The sequence below is a fragment of the Sminthopsis crassicaudata genome, chromosome 1 (genome assembly GCF_048593235.1).
Source record: "Sminthopsis crassicaudata isolate SCR6 chromosome 1, ASM4859323v1, whole genome shotgun sequence".
In the NCBI taxonomy this organism is placed as follows: Eukaryota; Metazoa; Chordata; class Mammalia; order Dasyuromorphia; family Dasyuridae; genus Sminthopsis; species Sminthopsis crassicaudata.
Genome location: NC_133617.1, coordinates 386240697 through 386256713, shown reverse-complemented (window position 1 = coordinate 386256713; position 16017 = coordinate 386240697). Strand labels below are relative to the sequence as shown.

Sequence of the window (16017 nt, the reverse complement as noted above, 5' to 3'; positions counted from 1 at the left end):
GGGTCACACAGCTAGTAAGCGCCTGAGGCTGGATTTGAACTCTGGTCTTCCTGACTCCAGGCCTGTAAGAAATTAGATTAAGAAAATCTAATCACTGCTCCATTTAGCTGCCCCATTAAAAAAAAGCAAGGGCAGCCAAATGGCATAGTGACTAGAATGGCATGAGTTCAAATCTGGCCTTAGACACTTACTAGATGTGGGATTCTGGGCAAATCATTTAGTCCTGACTATCTCAGTTCCTAAGAGCTGGAAAAGGAAATGGCAAAGCACCCCAATATCTCTGCCATGAAAACCCCAAATAGGGTTGCAAAGAGTTGGACACAACTTAAACTACTGAACAAAAATAAGGAAATAGATACATTTATACATTCCCTTCACTCTAGGAATATTGTTAGTCCTTAGTCTTTTTGCTTAATAATTTTTAGTTTTAGGATCCTGGTTTCTTCAAATCAATGACACTGAGTTCTGAGAGTGATCAGTCTAGTTAATTGCTGATGTTACAGCTGGCAGAATGAAGAAACATGACTCCTCAGAGACCAGGGCATTAATGGAACTCTTGCTTGATGGAATCTTCTTAAAGAACAAATGCTGTTATTTACTCTCAGTTTTTAAAAAAAAAAAAATTATTTTATTATTTTTATTTTATAATTATAATTTTTTTTGACAGTACACATGCATGGGTAATTTTTTAAAACATTATCCCTTGGAACTTCTGTTCCAAATTTTCCCCTCCTTCCCTCCACCCTATCCCCATACATGGCAGGCAGTCCCATACATGTTAAATATGTTATAGTATATTCCAGATACAATATATGTGTGTAGAACCAAATTTCTTGTTGCACAGGAAATATTGGGTTCAGAAGGTAAAAATAACCTGGGAAGAAAAACAAAAATGCAATGCAAATAGTCCACATTCATTTCGCAGTGTAGATGATTCTGTCCATCATTGGTCAATTGGAACTGAATTAGATCTTCTTTTTGTTGAAGATATCCACTTCCATCAGAATTCATCCTCATATAGTATTGTTGTTGAAGTGTATAATGATCTTCTGGTTCTGCTCATTTCATTCAGCATCAGTTCATGATTTACTCTCACTTTTTAAGCTACTCTGGGAAGTTAGAATCAGCCTTGATTCTTCAAATATTAGTTTATCATCATTGCACCTTTGCAACCCGTTTTTTTTTTTTTTTTTTTTTTTTTTTTCCTCATCTGATATGCTGACTAGGATTTTTTTTTTTTTTGGGTAGTTTTTGATGAGAAAAAAAAACCATTGTCTGGACAACTGAAAAAATACCCTGAAAAGCTCATCATCCATTGCAAAGACCTCCGAGTATTTCACTTCTGCCTGAGGTACACAAAGGAAGAGGAAGTTAAAAGGGTAACTATTTGTATCTGTTTGGAGTATTTATTTCCCTTAAATTTTTTCCCCTTGGAATCCTGGGAAGGAGTGGGGTGTTTATTTTGCTTATGTTGCAAAAGGGGGAGAAAAAGCAGCTTATGCTGACAATTTTTAAAAAATGATGCAATGATGTATTGTTGCATTTGGGCTGTACTCAAAATACAATTAAGCCAACCTATGCATTTCCAGAGAGTATACTTCTGGCTTCTGAAATTCAGTCATTTCATATCTTGCTCATCAGTCCTTTTCCAGGCATGGTAAGCCAAAATAGTTCTTTATGAAGGCAGTTAGGGTCATTACATGTGAGGTCAGCTAAAAAGAGAAGCAATCTTCTTTCCCCCAACTGTTGGCTTCTGAGCTAGCAATTGACAAATCTATGGCCTTGATGCCTAAGAAAAAGCAAAAATGGAAGTCTTGAAAGGAAATATCAAGAAGAAAAAACTATAGGTTTGATAAAGGAAGTTGAATCTCACAGAAAGGACTGTGCTTTAAAGACTCCATAAACATTAATTGCCCACAGCTGATAAAAGTGATATGACATATATGGGCAAATTTAAAAAAATGACTGGACCATTTTATTTTCATCACAGTTCTGTACTTTTACTTAACAAGATGCAGAACATACTGTGAGTCTTTTTAATATCACATTTAACACTTCAATAGAAATCAGATGGGAATTCAATTTGTTTGCTTTCTGTCTCTGACAAATAACATCCATATGTTGTCCCAGCTCTTTAGTTGTTTGCTGGTTAATATGACACCCAAGTTTGGATAGAGTCATCTTAATCTCAGACTAACTTTTGTAATCAACTCTGTTATCCATATTGAGTGGTGAGGATGGTAGTGGGGATATATTTTAGATATTAGATATCCCCAAGTACCCTTAAATCATCATTGTAGTAAATAGTTTCAACCTATTTTCCTAATAAGCAGTAAGATGGATTGATTTGACCTTGGGAAAGGTCATTGAGTCTCCTTTTGCCTTACTTTCCTCATCTGTAAAATGGGAATAATAATAATAATAATAATAACATGTACCTCATAAGATTGTTGGATCATATGATAAAGTAAAACACTATTAAAAATGCTTGTCATTGTTATTGCATAAAAGTCACTTGGGTAGTAAGTGTGAAAATGAAATTTGAACCTGGCCCCCTTAATTCTAGTGTCTTCTCCATTAATTATTTTTAGTTAATCCGGTGTATATAATCACTTATGTTCCCCATAAGACTGAGCTCTTTGAGAGAAGGGATGGACCTTTCTTTGTATTCCCAGCATGTATCTGGTATGTAGTAGGTGCTTAATAAATATTTATTGATTGAATCCAGAGCCACAGCTTCTATTATTGTTCCAGTTTACCTTCCTACATACACAAAAAGAAAAAAGCTCAAGAGATGAAAAACCAAAAAAAATTGCTTTTTTGGTTAAATTTAATTTTTTTTTATCAATCTATAAATAGTCTGGAATCTGAGGTTATATTTAAGATTTTATTAATCATTGAGTTGGCATTTAAATAAGAAAAAAACATTGTTTGCAAAACTTTTGCCCTATGTATTTTCAATTTGACCACTTACTGATACCTCTGAGAGCTATTTTTGAAGCTTGGGTTTATGTGGCTAACTGAGCTGTTATAGTGGGCCATGGGTCTTCTTTAAAGTATGTTTCTAGCCTAGTCAAAAACTATAAGCTTTTCTTCTCTGTGATTTTCCTGGACAAAATTTAACTATGGTTAGATGTTTAGTTTTTAATAACTTGATGGCAACTACTTTTTTCCTAGATTGTCAGTGGCATAATTCATCATACCCAGGCTCCTAAACTACTTAAACGATTGTTTCTATTTTCCTATGCAAGTGCTAAACAAAATAATACAGGTACGTGATTTCTGTTCTCTCTGTCTCGAATAAGCAATATTTTGTCTTCTAATGCCTCAAATGGAAGCAGAAGTAAGGATCAGAGAGGGGAAAAAAGTCTCAAAATTATACTTTCTTTATTCCTGTTCTCTCTTCTTGTTTTGGTTTCTGTCTCAATTTTTGTTTTTATAGGTAGCTTAAGGCCAAAGGAAAATAAAATTTTGTCTGTAGGTATTTGATGACTAAAGTCTACCATTAAGCTTTAAATTTTTTTTTATTTAAAACTAAGTAAAAATTAAAAAAAAAAAACATAAAAAAAAGAAAGACAAAAAAAAAGGAAAAGCAAAACATTCTCATGTGCCCAAGAGAACATCAGGGAGTTTTCAAAATATGTGACAGAAAACGTTCATTTTAAGAAAGCAATAATAGAAGATATCATATTCATGTCTCTCCATCTTTTCTTTGCTTAATTGTACATTATTCTTTTGTTCTTAAGATTTAGCTTTTTAATAGGTTGATGAACTCTTAGGAAAAGTTAACTATGTAAATTGTAGCTTGGTGTACTTAGAAAAAGAAAAACAAATTAAAACAGCTACTTTGAAATTTTCTGTCCTTTTAAAATACCTTGATCTGTGAAGTTCTTGAGTATATGTTACATGCTAAAAGTCTTTTGAATATTCAGAATAATTGGAACAATAAATGTGAACATATTAAAAAATGGACTTGGTGTAAAAATGCTATAGGGCAGTAGTACTTACGTAACCTTTTTTGTATCATGGACTCTCTTGAAAGTCTGGTGAAGCCTTTTTCAGAATAACTTTAAAATGAATAAAATCATAAAGAAAAATATTGAAATATAATTATAATATTTTTTAGAGAAAAAGTTCATGAATCACAGGTAAAGAACTATTGTTAGTGTTTTTCTAAAAAAGGAAGCCAAGACAAAAAAAAGAAATTTTGGAAAAGATGACAGATCTTTGGCCCACTAGAGTCCAGTTCTCCCAAGAGCAATCAGCCTGTTTTGTTGTTGGTGTTGTGGTCAGCATAATGAGGAGCCATTGCTGTCTAGCAGCCTGGGACTTTTGCTAGAGCATTTGCTTAGAGTGATGGAGAAAGCAAGCACTACTTAGCCATCCTCCCATTCTTTTTTTGTTTTCTTGAGTTGGCACCTAGAGTCAGGTTGCCATGGATTCTTTGTTCTGAGTTACTTGCTTTCCAGTGGCCCCATAGGCTTTCAGACATATGTCAAGGAAGTAGCATATGGTTTGATGTAGGAGTTTCCAAAGGCACTTAAAGGGCATTCTAGAATGTAGTGGTGTGAGCACTTGTAGTGAATTTGGGTCATGAGGTATTCTGATTATATTCTGGATACTAGGTGGCTGTCACTTATGTATGCTGTCACCAATTTTTAGACAGTTAAACTATAAACTTTAGTCTGGATGACCAAGAAGTCCCACTTTTGACACATGCTGACTGAGTGAATCAGGGTCTTTCACATCAAGATGTCAACATATGTTAATAGAGGGAATTTTTCCAAACTAGGCATTCCATATATATTTCATTCATTTCCAGTGAAATTCCTACAAGTCAGGGCAGCTAGGTGGTGCAGTGGATAGAGCACCAGCCCTGAATTCAGGAGGACCTGAGTTCAAATCTGATCTCAGACACTTAACACTTCCTAGCTGTGTGACCCTGGGCAAGTCACTTAACCCCAGGCTCAGAAAAAGGGGGGGGGGAGGAGAAAGAAATTCCTATAAGTTGACAAACAGTTGTCAATTATTGATAAAATTGCAGGATTGAACCTAAAATACACACACACACACACACACACACACACACACACACACACACACACACACACACGTATACATTACAATCTGCTTTTTAGAGGTTAAAAAAAAATTTCTATAATGCTTTCATGGTTTGCTTTGAATTATTAACATTTTGTCCATTACCTTCTTAAATCTAGCCTATCAACAAAACAATAGATCAAACCCTGATTTGTAGCATTTGGTAATTTTTCCTGTTATAAATGCTCACACTGAAAATTTAATAATTGGCTCTTGCAAGGCAGTTTGATTTGGCTTTAGCACACCCTTGCTCACATCCACTAAAACTGCTGAATATCATTTGATTTGATTTTGTTTAAGAAAACACTCCAGGTTTAGAGTTATGCTTTAGAGTTATTCTCATAAATGCTAGTTGATATTATAATGTGGATGTATGGAACAAAGCTTGTTTTAATATGAAAAAAGTTACATGAGAGATGCTAATTATTTCCCAATTATTGTAATTTAATTTGAAAGAAAGTTTGCTGTTTGAGAAATTATATTCTACTTGAATTAATTCCATGCCCTTCTTGGCTTTATTTTAGCTTTCTGTCTTGATTCCTGGAATTTGAACACAATCTGTGAATATTTCTCGCCTAGCCAGTTTTTTAGCTTTCTCTCCACCCTAACATATGTTGATCAGCATGCCAAGAACATTACCCCAATTGACCCTGCCCATTTTATTCATCTGTACTAATTTATGTCCCTTAGCTGGAAGGGCCAGAATTTTCCCTAACAGTTTTTATACTCACTCTCTTCATCCCTCATCTAACACTCTCATTGAGGAATTTTATATAAATAGTTTATAAATTTAGCAATTGGTTTGACCAATTTTAAGTTAGAATTGTATGTGTAGGAATTTGAAGAAATGGCAGTTTTGTCTAGACTATTGGTATCAAACTCAAAATAGAAGCAGATCCCTGCCCTTTTTATTGACTTAGAAAATTATAAATTAACATATTTATGTTACATTATATATATTTTTTATTTTGTAAAATGTTTCCCAACCACATTTGAATCCAGTTCCTGTACTCCTTGCCACATTGTGACTCTGAGTTGACATCTCTGGTCTGAACAACCTTTTGAAATCATTATTTGGCTTAATAATTCATTAAAGTGTTTCACAGAGATTCTCTAATAGCTTCATTATGTTTTTGGAAAAAGACTTGCCTCTCTGAAACTTAATTACAGAACCTGAGTGACAATCTTTGAGGCCTTTTACAAGTTTCACTTTACTAACTGGGCAAACGAAGGAAGCTAGTATTTTGGTTCAGTTCAAGCCATTGAGGAAGGGTTTTTTTGAGGGGGAGGGGAGTTAATATATATTATTCTATGAACATTTTATTTGTGTTCTTGCCCTGGTGTTATTCAAACTGAAGGGCACAGATTTTATCAGACAGGTAATCTTCAGTAGCTTCTTTATTTTCAGATATGCAGTGATAGACATTTGAACCAAATGGTTCACTGCAGTTTAGGTAAAACATCTGAGACTGTCTTGGCAAGTGTTCTCACCTCCCCATGGTCACAGCCAGATACTTCTCTCCCTTCTAGCTCCTTTTTCACAACTCACAAATGGAGCAGCCGGCAGGTGAGGTAGCAAGATGATCATCTGTTGCCTCAATAGTCACATGACTGCTTTCTCCTTACTCATCCCCAGGAATCTTGATTTTACTTCCAGGGGAATGACACATACTATTGTATGACTGATTACCATAGCTGCTAAACTAGAAGATTCTCTTTTGGTGGCATCTATCATCTAATATAAAGGGTGGTTTAATATGAAAAATTTGACAATTTGCCAAAATCAGCCTTTTGTCTTTCTGTATATTGCAGTAAGTTTAAAAAAAAACTGCATTTATTGTTTTAGTGTGTCTGCCAAGCCTTTCTTCAGTGTTTAATTCCTCTTTGAGGAGCTCAGTTATTGCGTAATTTGGCTAAAAATGTAGCTGGGTGTGGAGCTTTGTGGAAAATAGCATTCAAAGTATCTTTTTGTGTCATGTGAAATGACAATCATTTGTTAGTGAAGAAAATAGAATTAAAATTTGTTCCTTTTTGATTTGCACCTGACTTCTTCTTTGGCATAGGAATTAACTCCCTGGTGTAAAAGTTGCTTGCTTCAAAGCACCTCCTCTATAATTTACAGTCTTGCAGTTGTCTAGACTGCTGAGAGTAAATGACTTGCTTTTAATCACACAGATTTTTATGAATTTATGAAGTGAGGAGTTCTAGATTCCTCAGTTCCCTCTTACTACACAATACTGTCCTTCGGGGTAAGATTAGGAGTAAGAAATTAATGGTTATATAAAAATTAAGTGTTAAATTTGGTTCATATAGTCATATCTCATATCTTAAGATTTCTCTTTCATATAATTGCAATATTAGTGCTTCATGAAAATCTCATTTTAATCCTGTTATTTTTGTTTTATTAATCACAGGCCCCCCCCACCAAACTGTGATGTTTGACACAATTAAGGATTGGCATTGGGAATTGGAACGAACAAAAGGAAACATAAAGTACAAAGCAGTGAGTGCGAATGAAGGCTATAAAGTCTGTGAAAAGTAAGGTTTTAATATTGTGCTTAAAAAAAAATCCTTGAACATGCCAAAAAGTGTTATTGTGTAGACTTCAAAATTGTGCTATGCAGAATTCAAGTGGACAGCCTCTTTTACCTTGGAATGGGAATTGTGGCTGTAACTGCTCATGCTGCTCTCCTAAGCTCCTTTGGTTTCCAGAAGCTTGAAGCCTTTTAAAAACTTAGTCCTTGATGCTCACTTAAGAGAGTCTTTAGTCCCCTGCTAAAAGTGTCTCCTAAATCCCTATCATCACTGTAGCATCTTATAGTATTTTGAGGTCAGTTAAATAGTCTCTCTCTGGTCAGAGAGGTTTCCTCAACAAGGAGATCTGTTAATCATAGACTTCTCATGTCTGTGGCCAAGTCTTGTGGTTGGCTACCACCTGAACCGTGACCTTCTCTGGAAGGTGGCCTGAGTGTATCCAGTGGACTCTGCACCTCACATATCCCATTATTCAGCTCTGTCTCGTGTTCTAAACCTCTTTAGTTGAATAGCTTGACACTAAAATTTTTAAAGTAACTTTTCATTGTTGACCCTAACACACATCATCTGTAATAATTGGCAAGAAATGTGGCTTAATATATAGCAAGTAAATACTGACAGAGGAGGTTTTTGCTCACATTTTTCATTTGGCCAGACATAAATCTTTAAAAGGAACTATTGAAGTGAACCAAGAGTAAAAGCAGTAAAGAAAACCATCAAATTATTATGGCTTGAGACTTGGATCCCGTGTTGTTTAGATGGATGTACCAAGCCTAAGATATGTCCTCTTCCCCAATCCCTCTAGAGCAGGAATTCTTAGTTTGGTGTCTATAACTAACTTTCCTAAGATTTCTATCTTTAGAAACAACTAGGTTGCCCAGTGGTTAGAACGTTGTACTTGAAATCAGGAAGTCCTGAGTTTAAATCTCACTAGCTATGGGACTCTGGGCAAGTCACTTAACCACTCTGTGCCTCAGTTTCCTCATTTGTAAAATGAGGATAATAATAGCACCCATTTCCCAGGGTTGATGTGAGGATAAAAATAATGTAGTTATAAAGCACTTTGCAAACTTTAAAATACTTTATAAGTGCTAGCTTTTATTAATATAGTTGGAGTCCATACATTTTACCACTCTGTCAAAGGAATCTTTTTCATAAAAAAGTTAAGAACCCACTACAAAATCTCTATCTAGACAGATTGTCCAAATGACTAGATTTCTAAAGTATCCCCTGCTTGTATCAGCTTTTCCTTCTCCATCCTTTTTAAAATGTGTGTTCATTTATTAATTAAATACAGGCTTTAGGTTTATTCTTTAAACCTAGCCTTAGACATTTAGGACCGTAGGCAAATCACTTAATCTCTTGGTCTCAATGTCTTTATCTTATAAAATGGGCACAATAACAACACTTACCTCATAGAGTTATTTCAGGGATCAAATGAGATAATACAGCTTTTCACAGTACTACTACTGCTAGAAATATTACCTATTAATATTAATACCATTATTGTTCCTAAAGCACATCTTTATTAAAATCTTCTATGAATATTTCAGTTTGATATCTACTACAGAAACCTATTTAACATTCAAAAAATATTAGATAAATCCATAGCTTATTAGGGAATAGAAGGGATTAATAATGAGTTTTTCACCTGTTGAGATATGTCATACTTTGTCATAAATTGTCCTTTGGTACTCAAGTCAAAGACAAGTTACTGGGTCAGGGAGTCACTGGTATGAGCAGTTGTGTTCATTTTCCTGTGTGCCTCAATCAGCTCATAAGAGCTAATATTTATAGTGGTCCCTAAATGTTTGCATATTGTTTTACAGGTCTGATCTCATTTTATCCCAAGAGGTTGTTGTTACAACCTGATGAATTATACCTTGTAAGTCTTTCCCAAAGTAGATAACACCTTATGGAGAATTTCTTTCACTGACTAAAAAATGATATATTTACATATAGTTACAAATCTGGCCACCTAGAGTGCCACAACTTCTGATTTTGGATGGATCAACCCTAGGAAAACAAAAGGATATGTCAGAACCTCATGCTGTCAAGAAGTTTTTTGAGCAGAATAATCCAAAATTCTTACCAGTAACAAACACCTTAGTGTATAGAATTTCCTACAGACAGAGACTGCTTATAAATCTGGAATCCTTGAAATGAAAATAATGTGTTTTTACTTTGAATATGTCCTGTTTTATTCCTCTGGCTGCCAGATATTTTCTGACTTTTCTAACTTCAGGTAGAAAAGGGAAATTTTGAAACATTTTCTTTTGGAGATCTACTTGAGTGGGCTTGCCAGTAAGTGAACAGTGCAGGTATTGGCATTTAACAAAGAGCCTACTCTACACTCTAAGTAGAATTCTCTCTAATTACCTCATGGTTAAATTTTTCTTCATGCCACTGGGTAATTTTAGTTTGTTCTTTTCGAAAAAGGGGCTTTTGAAGAGGAAAAAGCAAAGAGCTGCTTTGTCGGGAGCCAGTATTGCTTCTGAGAACTGGAGCTTTATACCTGGTTTTATGTAAATCTACTTCGTGGTTTTCCATACAGCAATAATTTAATGGCAAATACTTTTAAAATTCAGTCCAGTAAAAGTTAGCTTGTTTTAACCGTATCTCTGAAAATTTAGTACCCGAGACTAGTTGATACATTTGCTGTATGGTGGGAATATTGGTGGGGGAAAAGGGATATATTATTTATCAGGTCCTTGAATTCTGATATTGTAACAGCTATATTTCATAGTTTGGGTTGAGACATCAATTTCCCCTTTTTGTTATTCTCCTATTTGCTGAGAGACTGTGTCTTCAGTAAAAGTGATGTGAGTTGCCAAAAGTTCTCTCTTGGATATGTTAGGCATATGTTAATATGGTTTAGCTGAGTTTTCTGCTACATTTACTTTCTTTATTCATGTTGGTTGTTATAGGTTCCAAAAAGCAGCATTGCTTATTCTCCTATGTCTGTACCACTAAGAAAAGAATTTGTGGATTTAACATATATTTTAACATATTTAACATGTATTGGATTATCTGCCCATCTAGAAGAGGGAGTAGAGGGAAGGAGGGGAAAATTTGGAACAGAAAGTTTTGCAAGGGTCAATGTTGAAAAACTAACCATGCATATGTTTTGTAAATAAAAAGCTATAATAAAAAAAAATTTAGTTCAAAAGACATTTTCTTGCTTTATTTGTGGGATAACACCTGAAGTTTTCATAGCATTTTAAATTTGTGAAGGACTTTAGAAAAATTATCTCATTTGATCTTCATTAATAGCCCTATAAGGTTGGCCTCTCAAGTCCCTATTTTAGTGTATAGGGACAAGAACTGAACCTTAGTTTTCATTGGTACTGGGACCTTTTGGTGAGGAAACTTTTTGTACCAATGTATGTCATCGTTATCTTGGCAACTTATGGTCTTAGAGACTTGATCAGCACATTCAGAGGTAAAATGACTCGCCTAGGATCACAATACTAGAGTGTTCCAGAAGTGCCGCTGGAACCCGGGTCTACCAGGTTCCAAGGCTGGCCCTTGATCCATAACTTGTGTTACCCCTCTTCAAGATAGTATACAAAGTACTAGGGATACAGCAACAGAAATACAAGTCTTTGTAATGAAAAAACTAACTATCTGCATATGTACACATGTAACCAAATAAAAGGTTAAAAGGAAGTGAGAAAGGGCACATTAACAGCTGTAGTGAGGCATAATGAGTGGAGTTCTAAAGAGGCAGTTTGGAAGACCTGACTTGGAAATCATCAGCAATCACTTTTCTCTCTCTTTCTCTTAGTCCTAGTTTCCTCATCTTTGAAAATAGAAAAATAATAGCATCTGTCCCTTGGGGTTGAGTTTGGGTTTTTTGGTTATATGTGTATATTCACTTTTAAAATGCACATTTCTTTATGAATCATGTTAGGAGAGAAAAATCAGAATAAAAGGGAAAAAGCATGAGAGAAAAAAATGGAAAATAAAAGTTTACATAGCATGTCTCCCAGGGTTGTTGATAGGATCATTGAGATGACATAAAGCACTTTGCAAACTATAAAGTGTTGTCTAAAGGTGAACTATTAATAACTGGTGGAATGGAAGCATTAAGAAAGCCTTCCCAGAAGAGGTGACCCTGAATTGAGCCTTGGAATAAGCTAACAAGTCCTGTACAGGCGCAAAGACAGAGATAGGAGAGGAATATTAAGTTTAGGAAATTGCTACTAAGTCATTTTGGCTGGAACAGAAAGTTTGTAAAAGGGAAAAATAGAACATAATCTAGAAAGATAATCTAGAACAAGAGTATAGTTGTTGTGAAGTCATATCCCATTTTTTGTGACTTCATTTTAGGTTTTCTTGACAAAGATTCTAGAATAGTTTGCTGTTTCCTTCTCTGGCTCATTTCATACTGAGGAAACTGAGGCAAACAGGGTTAAATGACTTGCTCAAAATCATACAGCAATAAATATCTAAGGCCAGATTTGAACTCAGGAAGATGAGCCTTCCTCACTTTGGAGCTGGCACTCTATACACGGTGTCACCTAGCTACCCTGAGCAAGATTGGACAGTTCCTAAATAGTAGCCTGAGAAACTTGTATTGTATCTGAGATGTAATAAGGAATGTCAACAGGGCCAGGGAAACAAGAAGGAGGTCATAGCAGTAGTCCAGAGGAGGGTGGTCTAGTGAGCAGAGAACAGGCTAGAGGTGAGAGCTGCAGAGATGGAATCTGTGAGAGAATCCATGGCAGCTGATCAGGTGAGGAGGTCAGCATGAAGGACGAGTCCAAGGTGATTCTGACTCCACTGCTCATCCCTCAGCACCAGCTGTTAGGGTACATTTCAAGCAGGATGTCCCAGGAATGTCTCAGACACTAGGTGTCCAAAACAGATCCTCTGTTTCCCTTCATCCTAAATTCTGTGTTTCTGTTACAGGTTCCACCTTTCTCCCAGGATTGTAATCTTATCATTATAATCCCTATTCCCTCACCCCACCTATCTAGTGTGTTGCCAAACCTTGCCATTTTTGTGGCCTTGGGTGAGAAACATTTAACTTGTTTCAGTATTCCAGGTTAGGGGTAGCAAACTATGACCTGAGGATCAAATTAGGCCTTCTTCCTGTTTTTGTACAAACCTGAGAACTAAGACTAGTTTTAAATATATTAAATATTTTAAAATATAACACAACTTTGTTTAAAAATGTCAAAACCTTAGCTCCTACACTATACAAAAATAAAAAGCAGGCTGATCTTGGTTCTAGCTCTGATATCATCAGTTGAAGAGAATGTGCTGATCAACTAATAAAACATTTATTAAAAGTCTACTACATACCAGACACTGTGCTAAGTGCTAGGGTACAAAAAGACAGCCTCTGCCTTCAAGATTACTATATAGTCCTAGAGAGAACATGCAAACAAATGTAAAAAGCAGGCTCTACAGGATAAATAGAAAATAATTAACAGAAGGCATGAAATTTAAGAGGGGTTGGAAAAGGAGGGCTTTCTGGAAAATGTGGGATATTAGTTGGGATTTAAAGGAAGCCAGAGAAGAAAGTTGAGAAGGGAGTGTTCTAAACTTAACAGACAGTGAGAGAAAATACCTGGAGCTGAGAGGAGGAGTGTCTTGTTTGTGCAACAGCCTAGACTAGGACAAGTATTTGTCAGGAGGCAAAATTTAGGAAGACTGGAAAGATAGGAGGGAGCCTATTGTAAAAGACTTTGAATGCCAAAAGCAGCATTGATAAAGGGATTTTCCTTACCTTACCTTACCTACTCCATTGAAATCCAGTCCTTCCTTTCCCTAATAGAGAATTTTGGAATTGAAAGGAATATCAGAGAATACATTTGATTCTCATTTTTAGATGGAGAAATAGAGGGCCAGAGAAGTAAAGGAGTTTTTGAGATTATACAACTTTTAGCACCCATGGGACTAGAATCCTTGTTTTGTGACTTCCTGTCCAATTAGTGCTCTTTCTAAAAAATGAGACAAAAAGAGAAACAGAGAATACATTTGAACTAGTTTTCATTAATCAGAGAAATTTGATCCTTAATTTCTTTGTTATAGAATTTCAGCTTTTTGATTTAATTTACATTAGCCTTCGGTAATAGAATGAATTCTTTCTTCCCCGTAGGCTGCCAGCCTACTTTGTTGTTCCTGTTTCTCTTCCTGAAGAGGACATCTCATGTTTTCAAGGACGAGGTATACCTGTAAGTAACTGTGGAATCCTAAATATACTGAAAGCCAAATGCTCATAGCATTTGCCTTTAAACACATATTTTTCATTTGTCATTTATAGAAAAATTAACTTATTTAAAGCTCTAGGTTTAAGTCTTTCATACTTAGTAGTTTATCCTCATTCCAACAGGGATCTAGAAATATCTTAAGAGTTCCCCAGAGATGGTAGTACTGCTACTTCTACAATAGGAGAGTAACAACTTGGCCTGAGACCAGATTCACAAGGCTTTACCCCATTTTTTTACTGTAAAAATTTGCAAAAGCTGCTCTGACACAATACTAATTGTGTGAACCCAGTCAAGTAACTTAACCTCTCAGGGGATCAAAGTAACTCTGAAAAACTGTAAGTTACCAAAAAAATGCCATACTGTGTTCCTGACATCCACCAAGTATTTAAAGTCTATTTTAAAGAAAGAATCTTTTTTGGTCATTTGAAGTGATTTCTCAAGGTGGGAGGAATTCTTGGAGAATCAATAGTAAATTTTTCATAAAAGGGTGGCATATAGAGCTTACTTTACTTGTATTCCAAACTACAGCCAAGCAGGAAGTATATTTAATGATCAAAGAAGGCAAGACTCAGAAACCACCTCCAATTTTCAAATTTTCCCTGCCTTTAGGGAATTTATTGAGAAAAGAATATTATGAATTCAATGCTATACATAGCTTGCTGGTTCACTTAAAAAAAAAAAAAAAAAAAGAGCACCTTTGTCTCATTGAAATTATAGCAATATACCCTGTGGAGCTTGAATGTCTGACTGGCCTGATAGGTAGTTGTGTACATAGTTCCTGGGAAAAATGTTCTTTTTTCATTCTCTAGATTTGGTGTTGGTCTTGCCATAATGGTTGTGCCCTTCTGAAAATGTCAGCTTTCCCCAAAGAACAGGATGACTCTATTTTACAAATACAAAAAGCCTTCTTGGATGGGTCAGTAATTTTTTACATTTTCATTCTTTTTTTTTTTTAAGTGACTTTAAAAAAAAATTTAATGCTTATGCTTAATTATGGTATTCTTCAGAAACATAAGTAATAATGCCCCCCAAAACAGTAATGTCCTCCAACTGGTTGATATTCTTTTATTAGATACTTTGTAACATTTGTGTTTGTATATTTGTAAATTACCATAATTTACATTTATGAAACTAATTTTTATGAAAAGTGCTTATGCTTGTTACTATTAGTCTTCAGAGATATACAAATAAACTCAATAACATTTGTTTTTGCTAAGTTGATGATATTCTCTTACTATAGGGACTTTAAATACCTGTAAATTATTTTGATTCATGTTTTTCTCTTAATATGTTTTTATATCTAGAACTTACAAGACCATTCACAAGCCACCTTATGAAAATTTAAAAACTGAAGAACTGTCAAATAGCTTCATATCCCTACAGGAAATCCAGACCTCATACTCTAAATTTAAACAGCTGTTCCTAATAGGTGAGGAGTGCACAACAAAAATAACTTTTCTTCAAATGGGGAAAGACACATTAAATGGGTAATATGACAGATGGCACCTTTTTCTTACTCTGTTGTAACATCCAGATATTTCTTGCCATCAGGATTGACAAATGTGTAGAAGAAAATTCTCTTATTTAAAAGGTCATCTGTTGATTTACCTTATTCCTCCTGTTTTGGGGAAGGGGTCTATTTTTGGTCTTTATAGAGTGAAAAAGTTCCTAGGAAATAGGAAATATATCTGTAAATTCTATATATTCTTAATACCATTACTAGGTCTATGTGCCAGGAGATCATAAAAAAAGACAAAGTTGTACAAAAATATTTGTTGTAGCTCTTTTCATGATGCCAAAGAATTGGAAATTGAAAGGTTGTGATCAATTAGGGAATGGCTGAACAAGTTGTGGTAAATAATTTTAATGGAATACTATTGTGCTATAAGAAATGATAAGTAGGCAGATTTCAGAAATACCTGGAAAGACATATGAACTAATACCTGAATTAATGCTGAGTGAAATGAGCAAAACCAGAACATTGCACATAGTAACAATATTGTTTGATGATTGACTATAATGGACTTAGCTTTTTTTATCATTACAGTAATATAAGACTATTCTAAGACTTTCATCATGATTAAAATGCTATTTTTTTTTAAATCTAATTTTTTTAACTTTTTAAAGTTTTTTATTTTCAAAAACATATGCATGGATAATT

The 16017-nt window shown here is 34.9% G+C and overlaps 1 protein-coding gene across 1 annotated transcript in view; it reads left to right on the top strand.

The window, feature by feature from the left end:
• Positions 1 to 16017, top strand: part of MTMR12 (myotubularin related protein 12) — an 88268-nt gene that overhangs the window by 48577 nt on the left and 23674 nt on the right. Inside the window, exons 5-10 of the mRNA XM_074279485.1 lie at positions 1249 to 1379; positions 3178 to 3271; positions 7515 to 7638; positions 13745 to 13820; positions 14666 to 14772; positions 15161 to 15285. Of these exons, the coding sequence (XP_074135586.1) occupies positions 1249 to 1379; positions 3178 to 3271; positions 7515 to 7638; positions 13745 to 13820; positions 14666 to 14772; positions 15161 to 15285 (657 nt within the window). The remainder of the gene's footprint in view (positions 1 to 1248; positions 1380 to 3177; positions 3272 to 7514; positions 7639 to 13744; positions 13821 to 14665; positions 14773 to 15160; positions 15286 to 16017) is intronic.